The sequence below is a fragment of the Piliocolobus tephrosceles genome, chromosome 6 (genome assembly GCF_002776525.5).
Source record: "Piliocolobus tephrosceles isolate RC106 chromosome 6, ASM277652v3, whole genome shotgun sequence".
Lineage (NCBI taxonomy): Eukaryota > Metazoa > Chordata > Mammalia > Primates > Cercopithecidae > Piliocolobus > Piliocolobus tephrosceles.
Window position 1 is genome coordinate 6315175 of NC_045439.1, and position 17491 is coordinate 6332665.

General features: G+C 45.1%; 1 protein-coding gene across 1 annotated transcript in view; it reads right to left on the reverse strand.

Annotated features, from left to right (window-relative positions):
- Window positions 1–17491, reverse strand: part of YY1 (YY1 transcription factor) — a 50416-nt gene that overhangs the window by 15495 nt on the left and 17430 nt on the right. Inside the window, exon 2 of the mRNA XM_023205616.2 lies at window positions 6828–6990. Within this exon, the coding sequence (XP_023061384.1) occupies window positions 6828–6990 (163 nt within the window). The remainder of the gene's footprint in view (window positions 1–6827; window positions 6991–17491) is intronic.

The following is a 17491-nucleotide window of genomic DNA, read 5'->3' on the forward strand; positions in this document are numbered from 1 at the left end:
GTGCAGTGGCCAGATCTCAGCTCACTGCAAGCTCCGCCTCCCGGGTTTACTCCATTCTCCTGCCTCAGCCTCCCGAGTAGCTGAGACTACAGGCGACCGCCACCTCGCCCAGCTAGTTTTTTTTGTATTTTTAGTAGAGACGGGGTTTCACCGTGTTAGCCAGGATGGTCTCGATCTCTTGACCTCGTGATCCGCCCGTCTCGGCCTCCCAAAGTGCTGGGATTACAGGCTTGAGCCACCGCGCCCGGCCAACTTTACTTTTTACACTGTCAAGACGAGCAAGATTTCATTCACTTCTATACAAAAATGAAATCTTTTAACAGGTTAATAAAAGAAATGCTATTTACATTCATATTGTGATTATGCAAATATTAAAACAGTGTGCTAGGATCGCACTTAATGCTCTACAGGTAGAACATAGGAGCTGCAAGGAGAGAATCTTCCCAGAGTCAGGTCAAAGGAGCTCTCTCTTTCAATACTGTCAAAATTAGGCCCTATTTTTTAGGCTATGGCTTCTTTGCCTTACCCCCTCACCCCTTTTCATGGAGTTTCCAATTGCCTTTTCTTTTTCAGAAGACCCTTTTCCATACTACCAAGCTTCTCACTCACTCTACCCACTACTGAATGAAACTGACTTTTCCTTAAGAAATTCTTACAGCTAGCCAACTTTCTATTCTAAATGGAATACATTTTCTAGCCTGCTGCACAGCTGTCCTCTTGGTTGTTGTGCACTAGGAAATCTTCCTTCTGATGTTCATCCTCATTTCGCTGTATTGTATCTTCAGCTTACCTCCTCAGAAAGGGTACATGCAACATAAATCCTTGGGTCTCTAAAATTGTCATCTCTTGTTCTTGTATCTGACTTGATAGCTTTGCTGGATCAAGAACTCTATGATGTTTTCAGTAATTTTTCCTCTCAAAGCCTTGTTTTATTGTCTGTAATTATCCTCTGCTACTGAAGAAAAGTCTCTTTCAGGTCTATTATTCTTTCTAGTAGATGGCCTATCTCACTGAAACTTTTAGGTTCTTCAGTGTTGGTGTTTTGGATGGCTAGCTGGTACCCGGGTGCCAGTCTCTACGGGTGGTCCCCTTCTTTTTTTTTTGGGACGGAGTCTCGCTCTGTGGCCCAGGCTGGAGTGCAGTGGCCGGATCTCAGCTCACTGCAAGCTCCGCCTCCCGGGTTTACTCCATTCTCCTGCCTCAGCCTCCTGAGTAGCTGAGACTACAGGCGACCGCCACCTCACCCAGCTAGTTTTTTTTTGTATTTTTAGTAGAGACGGGGTTTCACCGTGTTAGCCAGGATGGTCTCGATCTCCTGACCTCGTGATCCGCCCGTCTCGGCCTCCCAAAGTGCTGGGATTACAGGCTTGAGCCACCGCGCCTGGCCGGTGGTTCCCTTCTTAAGGAGTTGGTCTAAGGTAGCCATGTTACCTTCTCCACAGTAACACGTGTCCCTGGATTTTCTGTTCAGAAGACTGGGGACAAACTTTTAGATCAGCTGCTCCAACGCTCCAAGGAGGGTAAGCAGTGCCAAGGGTCACCAACAGCTAATGGCTCACTGCTCACCACACATAGACTCCTTCTCTCTTCAAAACCTTTCCCTCAGCCCTCTGCCCCTCCACAGCAACTCCTTCACAATGTATAACCTAAAGGTTTTATTCCCCTCTCTCGTACCTCCTGAGTCTCCTTCTACGTGTCTGAATGATGCTTTTACTCTGCCACTGGGCTCTCTTACCCTCTGACATGGTTTCACTGTGTCCTCACCCAAATCTCAACTTGAATTCTATCTCCCAGGATTCCCACATGTTGTACGTGGGACCCAGGGGGAGGTAACTGAATCATGGGGACCAGTCTTTCCCATGCTATTCTCATAGATAGTTAGGTCTGACGAGATGAGATGGGTTTATCAGGGGTTTCTACTTTTGCTTCTTCCTCATTTTTCTCTTGTCACCACCATGTAAGAAATGCCTTTCGCCTCCTGCCAAGATTCTGAGGCCTCCCCAGCCATGTGGAAAGAGGAGAATCACAATTGTAATTTAAAGCTTCAAAAGGCCAGGCGCGGTGGCTCACACCTGTAATCCCAGCCCTTTGGGAAGCCGAGGCAGATGGATCACGAGGTTAGGAGTTCAAGACCAGCCTGGCCAAGATGGCGAAACCTCATCTCTACTAAAAATACAAAAATTAGCCGGGTGCGGTGGCAGTGCCTGTAATCCCAGCTACTTTGGAGGCTGAGGCATGAGATCACTTGAACCCAGGTGGCAGAGGTTGCAGTGAGCCTTCGAGATCATACCACTGGCACTCCAGCCTGGGTGACAAGAGTGAGACTCCATCTCAAAAAAAAAAAAAAAAGCTTCAGTGTTCTCGTTTGGGGCTCATAGTCGTCAGTATTTGGTTTGAGATGCTGTTAATAATAAAACATCCATGTTGGACTTGAGGTGGTTTTCAGGAAGTAAGCTGGGGCTAGAGTCATCTAATGAGCAGTGGCTAAAAGCATGAAAATGGTAAGCATGCTCTTACTCCTCCCCCACGCGCCCCACCAAGCACACAGTCAATCTGTTTCTAAATCTTTTCCATTACCTTTTGTAGTTTCTTTCCTTCCTTCCTTCCCTCTTCCTCTTTTTTTTTTTGGAAGGAGTTTCACCCTTGTTGCCCAGGCTGGAGTGCGATGGCGTGGTCTCGGCTCACAACCTCTGCCTCCTGGGTTCAAGTGATTCTCCTGCCTCAGCCTCCCTAGTAGCTGGGATTTCAGGTGCCCGCCATCAAGCCCAGCTAAGTTTTTGTATTTTCAGTAGAGACAGGGTTTCACTATATTGGCCAGGCTGGTCTCGAAAGCCTGACGTCAGGCGATCCACCCACCTCAGCCTCCCAAAGTGCTGGGATTACAGGTGTGAGCCACCGTGCCTGGCTCAGTTTCTTTCTTTATTAGAGACAATTTTGCTCTGTCACCCAAGCTGGAGTGCAGTGGCATGAGCTCACTGCAGCCGTGATCTCCTAGGTCCAAATGATCCTCCCACTCAGCCTCCCAAGTAGCTAGCTGCACATCACCAAACTGAGCTTTTAGAGATGGAGTCTCGTCATTTTGCCCAGGCTGTTCTCAAATTCCTGACCTCAAGCGATCCCACCTCAGCTTCCCAAAATGTTGAGGCTACAGGCTTGAGCCACAGAGCCCAGCTGGTCTCTTGTAATTTCTATCACATTTATTCCTTTGTTATCTGACTGCCACAATTCTAACTCAGGCCTTCATTAACTCTTGTTAAACTGACCTCTCTCATTTCCTGTGCCTGTATGAATCTAGCCTGCACAGACAGATGCAAAGGACTTCTCCCAAGTTAAAGCTCTACTCACACAGCTCCTTCTCCCTAGCTCAAAGTCTGCAGTAGCTGCCCACTGCATATGAGAAATGTCTGCACAGCTTGGCCCAGGATTCATCGACCTTAATGATCTGGTTCCAGTTTATCTCAACTCCAATCATTTCCCCGGAAGAGCCCTAATTCCCAGGAAACCTTCCATCTCTATCAAAACTCTAGGGCCAGCTGGGTGTAGTGGCTTACTTGAGGTCAGGAGTTCGAGACCAGCCTGGCCAACATGGTGAAACCCCATCTCTACTAAAAATACAAAAAGTAGCCAGGCATGGTGGCGTGTACCTGTAGTCCCAGCTACTTGGGAGGCTGAGGCAGGAGAATCGCTTGAACCCAGGAGGCAGAGGTTGCAGTGAGCCGAGATCACACCACTGCACTCCAGCCTGGGGGACGAGTGAGAATCCGTCTCAAAAAACAGAACAAACAAAAACTCTAGGGCCATGTGCAGTGGCTCACACCTGTAATCCCAACAATTTGAGAGACCGAGGCAGGAGGATCACTTGAGGCCAGGAGCTTGAGGCCAGCTTGGGCAACATAGTGAGACCCCATCTCTACCAAAAAATAAAACAAAAAAATTAAGAATTAGCCAAGCATGGTGGCACACACCTGTAGTTCCAGCTACTTGGGAGGTGTGGCAGGAGGACTGCTTGAGGCTGCAGTGAGCTATCATCATACTACTGCACTCCAGCCTGGGCAACACAGTAAGAACCTCTCTTTCTGTTTTTAAAAAACTCCTACTTTCTTCAAGGCCCAAATCATATTCAAATGCCACCCTTCCACATAGTTTTCCTGTTACATCTCCATATGTATCCTCAATAAGTACATAATGAAGAACTGACTAAACATACGACAGGCCAGGCATGGTGGCTCATGCCTGTACTCCCAGCACTTTGGGAGGCCAAGGCAGGTGGATCACCTGAGGTCAGGCGTTTGAGACCAGCCTGGTCAACATGGTGAAACCCCGTCTCTATTAAAAATACAAAAAAATTAGCCGGGCATGGTGGCAGGCACCTGTAATCCCAACTACTTGGGAGGCTGAGGCAGAATTGCTTGAACCCGGTAGGTGGAGGTTGCAGTGAGCCGAGACCGTGCCACTGCCCTCTAGCCTGGGCCACAGAGCAAGACTCCTTCTCAAAAAAAGAAAAAAAACAGAACACATGACAACATTAAACACTGGCATAATACTTGACTCAATCTGTCCAAAAACTTCACAGTTGACTAAGAACCCTACAGATTCCATTTTTGTTACTTTTTTTGGGGAAAGGGCAGTTAATATTTACATAATTGTATTTGAAATGTGAATGTCAATAAAAGCTGGAATGTCATTAACAAAAGGATAGTCTTCACTGTTTTAAGTCATGATAAACTAGAAATAATGCATATATTATAAATTATAGCTATAGTTTCACTGGAGAGAAGAAAGGGTTGAGAACCCCCATGTGTCAAATCACAATGGAATTCTTAATGCCCATTTGACAAGTGGGGAAACGAGCTCCAGGTGGCAGGAACTGCCCACCTTGTTTTCAGCAGGGCCAAGAGGGAAGCCAGGACACTGAAGGGTCTCTACCTCTACCACTCTGCTCTCACAAGAAAAAAAAAAAAATGCAACTCACTCTGTTCTTAGAATGTGCAAGATCAAAAGGATTTCTTTCTTCTTGATCCTGCCCTTGCCGAAATTTCCTGAGCTATTCCAGGTTCCATTTAACCTCAGGTATGGAAAGGCATTAGGCTTTCTGCTCCAGAGTTTATTAATTCATTTAATTTAAAAGTTTACATCTAGCCTGTAATCCCAGCACTTTGGGAGGCCGAGACGGGCGGATCATGAGGTCAGGAGATCGAGACCATCCTGGCTAACACGGTGAAACCCCGTCTCTACTAAAAACTACAAAAAACTAGCCAGGTGATGTGGCGGCGCCTGTAGTCCCAGCTACCCAGGAGGCTGAGGCAGGAGAATGGCGTGAACCCGGGAGGCAGAGCTTGCAGTGAGCTGAGATCCGCCCACAGCACTCCAGCCTGGGTGACAGAGCGAGACTCCGTCTCAAAAAAAAAAAAAAAGTTTACATCTTTGTGGGTATTTTCAACTCCTTGTACAAACTGCCAAATAGTACTAGAAAGTAATACAAAAAGTAGGCTTCTGTAAGAACCCAACCCACTTTAGGCAAAACAAACACACCCAACCAATGGGTTGAGTGTCTCCACTGCTCGCCATGTCCAAGCCATAAAGAACTTCATCTCCTCCTGTCATGCCGGCTGAAATGAACAGACCAGGAGCTTAACTGATGACAAGACAAATACAAATTTATGAAATCCTTTCCAGTGGTCAGCTGGATGAATCTAGTACAGACCCAGGTCTCCAGCAGCATAGACGAATACAACACACCCAAATTTAAAATGTGTACTACGGGCTGGGCACAGTGGCTCACGCCTGTATCCTAGCACTCTGGGAGGCGGAAGCAGGCAGATCACTTGAGACCAGGAGTTCGAGACCAGACTGGCCAACAGGATGAAACCCTGTCTCTACTAAACATACAAAAATTGGCTGGGCGTGGCGGCACACACCATAATCCCAGCTACTTGGGAGGCTGAGGCAGGAGAATCGCTTGAACCAGGGAGGTAGAGGTTGCAGTGAGCTGAGATCGCACCATTGCACTCCAGCCTGGGCAAGAGAGCAAGACTCTTGCCTCAAAAAAATAAAAAATAAGCTGTGCGCGGTGGCTCAGGCCTGTAATCCCTGCACTTTGGGAGGCCGAGGCGGGCGGATCACAAGGTCAGGAGATCGAGACCATCCTGGCGAACACGGTGAAACCCCGCCTCTACTAAAAATACAAAAAAATTAGCCGGGCGTGGTGGCAGGTGCCTGTAGTCCCAGGTTCTCAGGACGCTGAGGCAGGAGAATGGCGTGAACCCGGCAGGCGGCGGAGCTTGCAGTGAGCCGAGATCGCGCCCACTGCACTCCAGCCTGGGAGACAGAGCGAAACTCTGTCTCAAAAAAAAAAAATAAAATAAAATAAATAAATAAATAAATGTGTACAAAGAAGCCATAAGGCAGTGTGGAAGATACCCATTCCAAAACAAATTACGGGCAATTTTATTTACTCACATGCAATGCCTATAAATAAAGGCTATTTGCTTCATCTTACTGCAAGGATCTAAAATGCTGCCACTTACATTAATAGCATAGCTACTACTAAAACTAAAACTGACTGTTAGAATTGCTTGAACCCGGGAGGCAGAGGTTGCAATGAGCCAAGATCGCACCACTGCACTCCAGCCTGGGTGACAGAAGGAGGCTCCATCTCAAAAAAACAGAAACAAAAAACAAACAAACAAAACGGACTGCTTTTGTTTTCAGGAATTGCCCTAGAGAAAGAATACAAACCACCATTTTGACTTAGGCACAGGAAAACATAGCTGGCAAGACTCAAGCACTTTCTATAATTAAAAGAAAGTAAAGTTCTTATAACTTACCTAGCAAATTCTGCCAGTTGTTTGGGATCTGAGAGGTCAATGCCAGGTATTCCTCCAGGAGGAAGTTTCTTTCCTGTCATATATTCTGAATAATCAGGAGGTGAGTTCTCGCCAATGATCTGTTCTTCAACCACTGTCTCGTGGTCAATATCTTTCTTTTCATCTGAAACACATCATGAGATTGATTATCTTTAGCTGAGTAAATAGATTATAAAAACTACAAAAACTGCTTTCACCAGTAACTTCTTAAATGGGTGATTTATAGCCACTAGCTCAATTGTTTTCTTTTTCTTTTTCTTTTTTTAGGGAATGGGTCTCACTGTCACCCAGCTGGAGTGCAGTGGCGCAATCATGATCACGGCTCATTCAGCCTCAAACTCCTGGGCTCAAGCAATCCCCACACCTCAGCCTCCTGAGTAGCTGGGACTACAGGCATGTGCCACCACACCCAGCTAATTATTTTTATTTATTGTAGAAACAGGGTCTCAAAATGTTGCCCAGGCTGGTCTGGAACACCTGCACTCAAGCGATCCTCCTGCCTTGGCCTCCTAAAGTCCTGATATTACAGGCATGAGCCACCACACCCAGGCTAGATTTCAGCTTTTTACTCACACCACACACATTTCCTGGCAACTACCAATTCTGTGGTACTGATTCAAATTTGATTTCATAGACCTCTTAGCTAGTCTCTTGCTACCTCTCCAGCCTCCTTCCTCTTCACTCCTCTATTTTGGCCCTTTAGCGCCTCAACTGTATCATGGCCCATCTACCCTAACCTCAAGGTGTTTATTCATGCAATTTCCATTGACTACAATTTGTAATTATAGCTGTGTGGTTTTTGTCAACTTCCCACTAGACTGTAAGTTGCATAAGGACATGGATGTTGGTCAGTTTTGATCCCATGGATTTACAGAGCCTTGTTCAAAATCTGCAGATAGCTGGCCTTCAATAAAAATACGTTCGGCCCAGCGCCAGTGGTTCATGCCTATAATCCCAGCACTTTGGAAGGCTGAGGCGGGTGAATTGCTTGCAGTTAGGAGTTTGAGACCAGCCTGGCTAACATGGCAAAACTCCATCTGCTTAAAAATACAGAAATTAGCCCGGCATGGTGGTACATGTCTGTAATCCCAGCTACTCAGGAGGCTGAGGCAGGAAATTGCCTGAACCAGGAGGCAGAGGTCGCAGTGAACTCAGATAGTGCCAATGCCCTCCAGCCCGGGTGACAGAGTGAAATTGTCTCAAAAAACAAAACAAAAAATAAAAATAAACAAGCATATGTTCAAACAAATGTACATCTCTACTTGCATGACTTACTATCATCTCAAATCCAACAGGTTACAAAAAATAGGCCACATGCAGTGGCTCATGCCTGTAATCCCAGCACTCTGGGAGGTCAAGACAGGAGGATCACTTAAGCCCAGAACTTCCGAGACCAGCCTGGGCAACAAAGGGAGAGACCCTGTCTCCACAAAAAAATTAAAATTAGCCAGGCATGGGGTGCATGCCTGTAGTCTCAGCTACTTGGGAGGCTGAGGCAGGATAATCACTTGAGCCCAAGAAGTTGAGGCTGTAGTGAGCTGTGACCACATCACTGCAACTTCAGTCTAGAGGAAGATTGCCACAAAAAAAAAAAAAAAAAAAGTTGGGGGGGAGGGCACCGGGTACGGTGGCTCACGCGGTCAGGAGATCAAGACCATCCTGGCTAACACGATGAAACCCCATCTCTACTAAAAATACAAAATATTAGCCAGGTGTGGTGGCGGGCGCCTGTAATCTCAGCTACTCATGAGGCTGAGGCAGGAGAATCGCTTGAACCTGGGAGGCAGAGCTTGCACTGAGCCGAGATTGTGCCAGTATACTCCAGCCTGGGTGACAAAGTAAGACACTGTCTCAACAACGACAACAAAACCACCATATATATTTTTTATATATAAGTATATATATATATATTTATTCATATATTCAGACCCCATATAATTCATTTTCCACATCTCAGACACCAAATCCTACTGATCCCCTTTAAAAGATCTCTCAGCCAGGGCACAGTGGCTCATGCCTGTAATCCCCACATTTTGGGAGTTCAAGACTAGCCTGGCCAACATGATGAAACCGCAACTCTACTGAAAATACAAAAATTAGCCAGGTGTGGTGGTGGGCGCCTGTAAGCCCAGCTACTTGGGAGGCTGACGCAGGAGAATCGCTTAAACCTGGGTGGCGGAGGTTGCAGTGAGCCAAGATTGCGCCATTGTACTCCACCCTGGGCAACAGAGCAAGACTCCGTCTCAAAAGAAAAAAAACACACACAAAAAAACAAAAAACAAAACCAAAAAACACCAGTCTTCTCTTTGATCCACTGTCATCAACTTATTTCCTATTATCTCAAACCAAAATGACTGTAGTAGTTTCTTAATTGATTTTCACAATTATGTTCTCCAGTGATACTGCAAAGGATAAATTGCCACAGAAAATATAGCTGATATATTCTCACCTATGGTATGATCCCTTCAATGCTGCTGTAAATATATTTCAGTCTGACGTTCTGGGCCCAATGCTGTCTGTTCCCACGTTAACAACACACCTGGTCTTACCTTCTATTTCTCCTTTGCACATGCCTTCTATATTCTGACCAGCTTTTCTCATGGGTTAAATTCACAAGTGCATGGCAGGAGGTTTTCAGTAAGTGTCAGTTTTGTTCTCTCTTACCACCTCTCTTCTCAACCCAGCCTCCCCTCCAAAGTCTAGCTCAAATTCCAGAGACTTTGAGGGTGTGCTGATTTTATCAGTCCAGTGTTGATTCCTACATTTTCTTTGAGCTCCTAGATTATTTCCTGACTCAATCACTTCAGTTTAAATTTTTGTTGGTCTTGCCTCTTTTTTTTTGAGATGGAGCCTCGCCGTGTCGCCCAGGCTGGAGTGCAATGGCGCAATCTCGGCTCACTGCAACCTCCGCCTCCCGGGTTCAAGCGATTCTCCTGGCTCCACCTCCTGATTAGCTGGGACCACAGGCACACACCACCATGCCCAGCTAATTGTTTGTATTTTTAGTAGAAACAGGGTTTCACCCATGTTGGCCAGGATAGTCTCAATACCTTGGCTTCATGATCCACCTACCTTGGCTTCCCAAAGCGTTGGGATTCCAGGTGAGAAACTGTGCCTGGCCGGTCTTGCCTCTTAAGGTAGAGTAGAAGTGCCCAAAGGCTAAAAACAAGTCTTCTTCTACCTCTGATGCCTAAATTAGAAACAGGTACTCCACAATTTTCAAGGCTAACTGCAAGTTTTTGTTTCTCAAACAAATTGTCTGTCTCACCAAAAGTAGTAAAATAAAATCGTTCAGAAGGGAAACTGGCTTCAACTCTTACCTTGAATTACCTTTCCACCAGTGTTAAAAATCAAGACCAAAAACCAAACCAAAACGAAATCTACAACCACCAAAAACTACATATAACTGCTTTAACACACAGCTTTCTGACTTCAGAGCAAAGTTGGAGTATGAGAGGAAGATCAAGATAGCACGGAGGTTCCATTTGATTCAAGTGGTCATTATCAAGTTCAATAACTCTCAGCAATGAAAAGCGCTGAATACAATTGTAAACTTTAAATGCCTCTCTAAATTCCACCACCCTTCATTCTAGGAAACATAATTATACATCATTACAAGGAATCACAGATTTTTTCATTTTACTGAGGAGAATGTGCAGACACAGAGATGTTAAGTAACCTGCTCAGGGTTAACTGGCTAGGAAGTGGCAGATGTAAACTCATGAAGTCTACCCCTAAGATTTATACACTTAACTGTTAAGCTCTGCTGCCTCTTGTTTGAAACCAGAAAGAACACTAGTGATAATATACCCAGGGTTATCCATTCACAGATGAAGACTATCTATCCACACAGATGGATGCTGGGGCCTAGGAAAAAAATAGCTGGATGTATTTAGAAAAAGTGACAGGAAATGTGGTTACTGACCCTAAGTCACAAAGTCAGGACTCAAATTCTTTTTTTTTTTTTTCCCCCAAGACGGAGTCTCGCTCTGTCGCCCAGGCTGGAGTGCAGTGGCCGGATCTCAGCTCACTGCAAGCTGCGCCTCCCAGGTTTACGCCATTCTCCTGCCTCAGCCTCCTGAGTAGCTGGGACTACAGGCGCCCGCCACCTCACCCGGCTACTTTTTTTTGTTGTTGTATTTTTTAGTAGAGACGGGGTTTTACTGTGTTAGCCAGGATGGTCTCCATCTCCTGACCTCGTGATCTGCCATCTCGGCCTCCCAAAGTGCTGGGATTACAGGCGTGAACCACCGTGCCCGGCAGGACTCAAATTATTTAATTTCATTCCTGTTCCCAGGGCTGCTTGCTCCTACTAACACCCCCTTCACGTACCTATCCCTCTAGCCTGGGCACATCTACTTCTACATCAAAACCTTCAAGTGGTACAAAAATACTTTGGTGGCCAAGGGAGCTATTTCTCCTCATGTTTTATATTTCTGTTGTTTTTTCTTTTCTTTTCGAGACACAGTCTCGCTCTGTTGCCCAGGCTGGAGTGCAGTGGAGCAATCATGGCTTACTGCAGCCTTGACCTCCAAGGCTCAAGCAATCCTCCCATCTCAGCCTCCCATGTAACTAGGACCACAGACAGGCACCACCATGCTGGGCTAATTTTATTTTTTGTAGAGATGTGGTCTATGTTACCTAGGCTGGTTTCGAACTCCTGGGCTCAAGCAATCCGCCTTGGCCTACCAAAGTGCTGGGATTACAGGTGTGAGACATGTTTCATGTTTCTGATACAGAATGATAGCAATGTTGAGAATCAGTACTAGTCTGAATAAGCTACTGATGAAAGTGTCTTAATCCATTTGGGCTGCTACAACAAAAATATAGATTGGGTGGCTTAAGCAACATTTATTTCCCACAGTTCGGAAGCTAGAAGTCCAAGATCAATGTGCCAGCATGGTGGTGTTTTTGGTGAAGGCCTACTCCCTGGTTTGCAGATAGCCATTTTCACACTGTCTTCTCACACAGTGTAGAGAGGACCAGAGAGCTAGCACTCTGGGGTCTCTTTTATAGGGCACGAATCTCATGCATTAGGGTTCCACCCTCAGACCTAAATTACCCCCCAAAGGACCTACCCTCTAATACCATCACATTGAGGGTTAAGATTTCAACACACGAATCTGGGAGAGACACAAACATGCAGTCCACCCCAGAGGGCATGTCTCAAGTGTGCTGAGACAGAAGACTGAACTCATGGCATAAAGGAGTCACAGGCTAAATGATTTTCTTCATTAGTTCTACATATATTGAGGGCCTCCTATGTGCCTGCATTGTTCTGGGTACTAGGAATAAAAGCTGGAAACAAAGAGTCTGCTCTCAAGGAACTTACAGTCCAGTGAGGGAAGTCAAATGAGGAAATACTTGAGTGGGTCTCAGAACCCAAATGTGAGCAATTCCAATATTGAGAGACTGAGGAAGACTTTGCAAGGGGACTGAAGAAGTATATCCGCAGGTAGGGAGACAACTAGCTCTCTCTAAAGAAAATTTAACTCAGAGACATATCAAGTGCAAGTGGCGTACAGTATCAACACCGAAGAATATCAAGAACCCTCAGGATGGCCACTAAAATAATTCAGAATCAGAAACCAAAAAAAACATATGAAAAAAGCCTAAAGTAGACGCTGACAAGACTTTATGACCTATATCAGGAATCAGCTAGTAGAGCCAGTTGGCCAAATCCAACCTCTGTATTTCCACGGTTTTCACTTAAAAAAAAAAAAAAAAAAAAAAAAAAAAAAAGGTGGTAAAATATATATTACCATAATACTTATCATTTTAACCATACGTAAGTGTACAATTTAGTGCCATTAAATACATTCAGAATGTGTAACCATCACCACTATCTATACCCAAATGTTTTCTTCATTCCTTCTTCAACTCTATATCCATTACATAAGAACTTTCACTTCCCCTCAGCACCTGCTAACCTCAGTTCTACTTTCTGTCTCTATAAATTTGTCTATTTCAGGTACCTCATACCAGTTGAATCATACAGTATTTGCCATCCATGCCTGGTTTATTTCACTAAGCATAATGTTTTTAAGACCCACCTGTTGTAACACGTAACAACATTCCATTCCTCTTCGTGGCTGAATAATATTCTGTACATACATACCATTTTGTCCATCTGTTAATAGATGGAGAAATAAACATGGCTAGATAATGAATCAGATGGGTTGCGGAGGAACAGGGATGCCAAGTATGGCACCTGAGTTTCTTGCCTGTAATTCATAGAAGATGGTGGTGTCATTTGCTGAGACGGAGGACAAGAGCGGGAAAGAGATGATGTGCAGAAGATTTAGAGTTCCTCTTTGGTTTGAGGTATCTGTGCAAAATCTAACAGGCAGACCTCAAAAAGGCAACTAGATATGCAAGTATAGGGGACAAGAAACCTAGGTTACAGAGAATTATATGGGAATCTGTGAGAATCACTGGCACATAGATTTTCTTTTTTTGACAGGGTCTGGCTCTGTTGACCAGATGACAGTGCAATGGCATGATCATAGCTCATTGCAGCCTCAAACTCCTGGACTCAAGTGACTCTCCTGCCTCAGCCTCCCAAGTAGGTGGGACTACAGGCCCACAATTATCATGCCTGACTCAGACTGCACTGAAAGCCACAGAAAGACATTGTAAGATTATCTACTGAAAAAGAATATAGTCAGAGAGGAGAAGGCTTAGAACCAAAACCTGAACAATTCTAGTATTAAGAGAATCAGGAAGACTTTGCAAAGGAGACTGAAGAGAGATGGCCACAGGTAGGGAGACAACTAGTCCTGTCTAAAGAAAATTGTACTCAGTGATGTATCAAGTGCTAAGTGGCATACAGCAAAAGCAGTCTGCCCTAAGCACAGACAAGAGAGGGCTGCATGGTCTGTACATAATTTTAAAACCGTAATAAAACTGGCTGAAAATAAGTGTACTCTTGATCATTACCACATTCCACACTTATCTATCTATCTATCTATCTATTCTGAGGAGTCTCCCTCTGTCCCCCAGGTTGGAGTGCAGTGGTGCGATCTTGGCCCACTGCAACCTCCGCCTCCCGGCTTCAAGCGATTCTCCTGTCTCAGCCTCCCAAGTAGCTGGGATCACAGGGGCACACCACCACGCTCAGCAATTTTTTGTATTTTTAGCAGAGATGGGGTTTCACCATGTTGGCCAGGCTGGTCTCTAACTCCTGACCTCAGGTGATCCGCCCACCTCAGCCTCCCAAAGTGCTGGGATTACAGGCATGAGCCACTATGCCTGGCCCTCCCACACTTTTAAACAATATCAGTTTCTTGCCTTAAAAAAAAAAAATCTCTTGTTGGTCTAAGTTTGAAATAATTTTTGTGGTTATTGTACGTTCTCGTAAGATACAGATTTAAGACATACATTATCACATGTTTACGACTTATTCCTTAAAAAACAGTGTTTCCTACAAGGAAGATAACTAGAGGACCTCTCTGAAGACCAGTGCACAGAAATTGTGAAGAGGATCAACAAGAAAATGTAAGAAAATAGGCTGGCTGGGCACCGTGGCTCACATCTGTAATCCTAGCAGTTTTGGAGGCCAAGGCGGGTGGATCACGAGGTCAGGATTGTTTGAGACCAGCCTGGCCGACATAGTGAAACCCCATCACTACTAAAAATACAAAAAAAAAAAAAATTAGATGGGCGTGGTGGCAGGCGTCTGTAATCCCAGCTACTTGGGAGGCTGAGGCAGGAGAATCGAGAATCGCTTGAACCCGGGAGGCGGATGTTGTAGTGATCCGAGATCACACCACTGCACTCCAGCCCAGGCGACAGTGTGAGACTTCAACTCAAAAAAAGAAAAAAAGGAAAAAAAAAAAAAAAGAAAGAAAAAAGTAAAAAAGAAAATAGGCTGGGCCCGGTGGCTCGCACCTGTAATCTTAGCACTTTGGGAGGCCAAAGCGGACTGACCACCCAAGGTCAGGAGTTCAAGACCAGTCTGGCCAACATGGCAAAAATCCATCTCTACAAAAGTTAGCAGGCATGGTGGCACGCGCTTGTAATTCCAGCTACTTGGGAGACTGAAGCAAATGAATTGCTTGAACCTGGGAGGTAGAGATTACAGTAAGCTGAAAGTGTGCCACTGCACTCCAGCCTGGGTGACAGAGTAAGACTCCATCTCAAAAAAAAGGAAAGGACAGGATAGGAAAGGAAAAGAAATGAATCATACAGGAAAAAAATCAAGCTGCAAAGAAGACTTCTAGAGAAATGACAAAAGACACTAGCTTTTGTTGCCAGAAGAAACCAAAAGGACAATATTTGACCTGCCTCATTTTCAAAAGCTGGACACACAGTAAAGCAATACATTAAATAATATCAATATTTGCTATCATTTGGCCATTTTACGAATTTTTGCAAAAAGAAAATCAGTTTTTACCAGATAGAATAAAAATTTATGATGCTATAAAAGAGGCTAGTAATTTTTATTTATTACATTACAGGCCATACATACATATAAGTTTCTTTGTTCAAAAAAACACCTTGGCCAGGTGCGGTGGCTCATGCCTATAATCCCAGCACTTTGGGAGGCCGAGGTGGGAGAATCGCTTGAACCTGAGGCAGAGGTTGCAGTGAGCCGAGATTACGCCACTGCATTCCAGGCTGGGCAACAGAGCGAGACTCCGTCTCAAAAAATAAAAAAGACGAGCCTGGCTAACATGGCAAAACTCCATTGCTACTAAAAATACCATTCCCTTCATAATTACTACTGAAAAAAATTTGCTACATAGAGGAGAGTGTTTACTGATCCACTATGAATGTCAAATTATGCTATGAATGTTACTGATTTCTATTGACTAGCAATGGGGTAATATCAAATGTACATCTAGGTAAAACATGTTCAGGAGGCAAATATCTAAATCTGCTTTAAAAATTGTCTGGAGACACTATAGGTCATTAAAAATTGTTGTATATCTATTCCTTGCTAGAGTTTCCCCTGAGGACAGGACCTAACGATCCCTTTTATTGTTTCACAGGACATAGTTAACCCCTATTAAAAGTCTCTATGGAGACAGGGTCTCACTCTGTTGCCCAGGCTAGAGTGCAGTGGCACTATCAATGCTCAAAGCAGCCTCGACCTCCCTGGCTCCAGTGTTCCTCCAGCAACCCCATTTCACCAGTAGTTGAGACCACAGGTGCACCACACCACCACACCCAGTTGATTTTTTTTTTCCTGGTGGAGATGGGGTCTCACTATGGTGCCCAAGCTAGTCTTGAACTCCTGGGTTCAAGCGATCCTCCTGCCTTGGCTTCCCAAATCCCTGGGGTTAGAGGTGTGAGCCACCATGCCTGGCCTGAAATGGGTTTCTTTAACCAATATAACTTAAGTTTATGATTGTTAATTACCAGAACACAACTGGGCAAGGCAAATTAAAGCCAAATCTCAGAATTCCTATTTGGAAAAAGCTGAGAATACAAGTCACTGATTCAAGGGGGTAAGGTGATGTGGGCAACCATCATGTTAGGAACTTCTACCCAAAACTGTCCACTAGGTGACTACAGTGCTCACTAACACTCTGGCTAAATGCAATGACCTAAAACAACTAGACCAAGACTAAATTGGCCTAAGATACAACGCGTGGAAAAACAAAATCTAGCCAACACTAGTCATATATGGGGGAGGACAATTAACTCACATTTAATAGCTTCTATTTCTGCATATGGTACTATTCAAAAGGTTGAAAGTATTACATAAATAAGCCCCTGGCCCATCCCAATCTCCCAGCTGCTCAGTTTCCTTCTATGTTACCAAAGCAATAATCACTCCCAGTCTAGTTTGAGGAGCAAAGCAAAAGACTGAGTTTGTAGACTCCAATTTCCAGTCAAAAAGATATAATTAAGGAACTAAATAAATGGAAAGGTGAGAAGCACTCTACAAGTCCAGAGAAGTAAAAAGATGGAGTCTCACCTCCCCTCCAAGCTCCAAGCAAAGTGCTTTTCTCAGTGTCTAGTAAAAGGTACTCAATACAATTTACCCTCCTGCGTTCCTCACGTGACCTATCTAAGCCCAGTCCACTCTCCAAAATCCAAATTAAGGTATCTTCCCTTCAAGAAGCCATTCATTCCTGTCACTCCAGCCTCCACTGTTTTTTTTTTGAGACAGAGTCCCGCTCTGTCTCCCAGGCTGCAGTGCAGTGGCAAGATCTCGGCTCACTGCAAGCTACTCCTCCTGGGTTCACACCATTGTCCTGTAATTTTTTTGTACTTTTAGTAGAACGGGGTTTCACACCCTGTTAGCCAGGATGGTCTCGATCTCCTGACCTCATGATCCGCCCGCCCCCTCCCAAAGTGCTGGGATTACAGGCATGAGCCACCGTACCCGGCCCAGCCTCCACACTTTTTTTTTTTCTGAGACGGAGTCTCGCTCTGTCGCCCAGGCTGGAGTGCAGTGGCCGGATCTCAGCTCACTGCAAGCTCTGCCTCCCGGGTTTACACCATTCTCCTGCCTCAGCCTCCCTAGTAGCTGGGACCACAGGCGCCCGACACCTCGCCCGGCTAGTTTTTTGTGTTTTTTAGTAGAGACGGGGTTTCACCGTGTTAGCCAGGATGGTCTTGATCTCCTGACCTCGTGATCCGCCCGTCTCGGCCTCCCAAAGTGCTGGGATTAC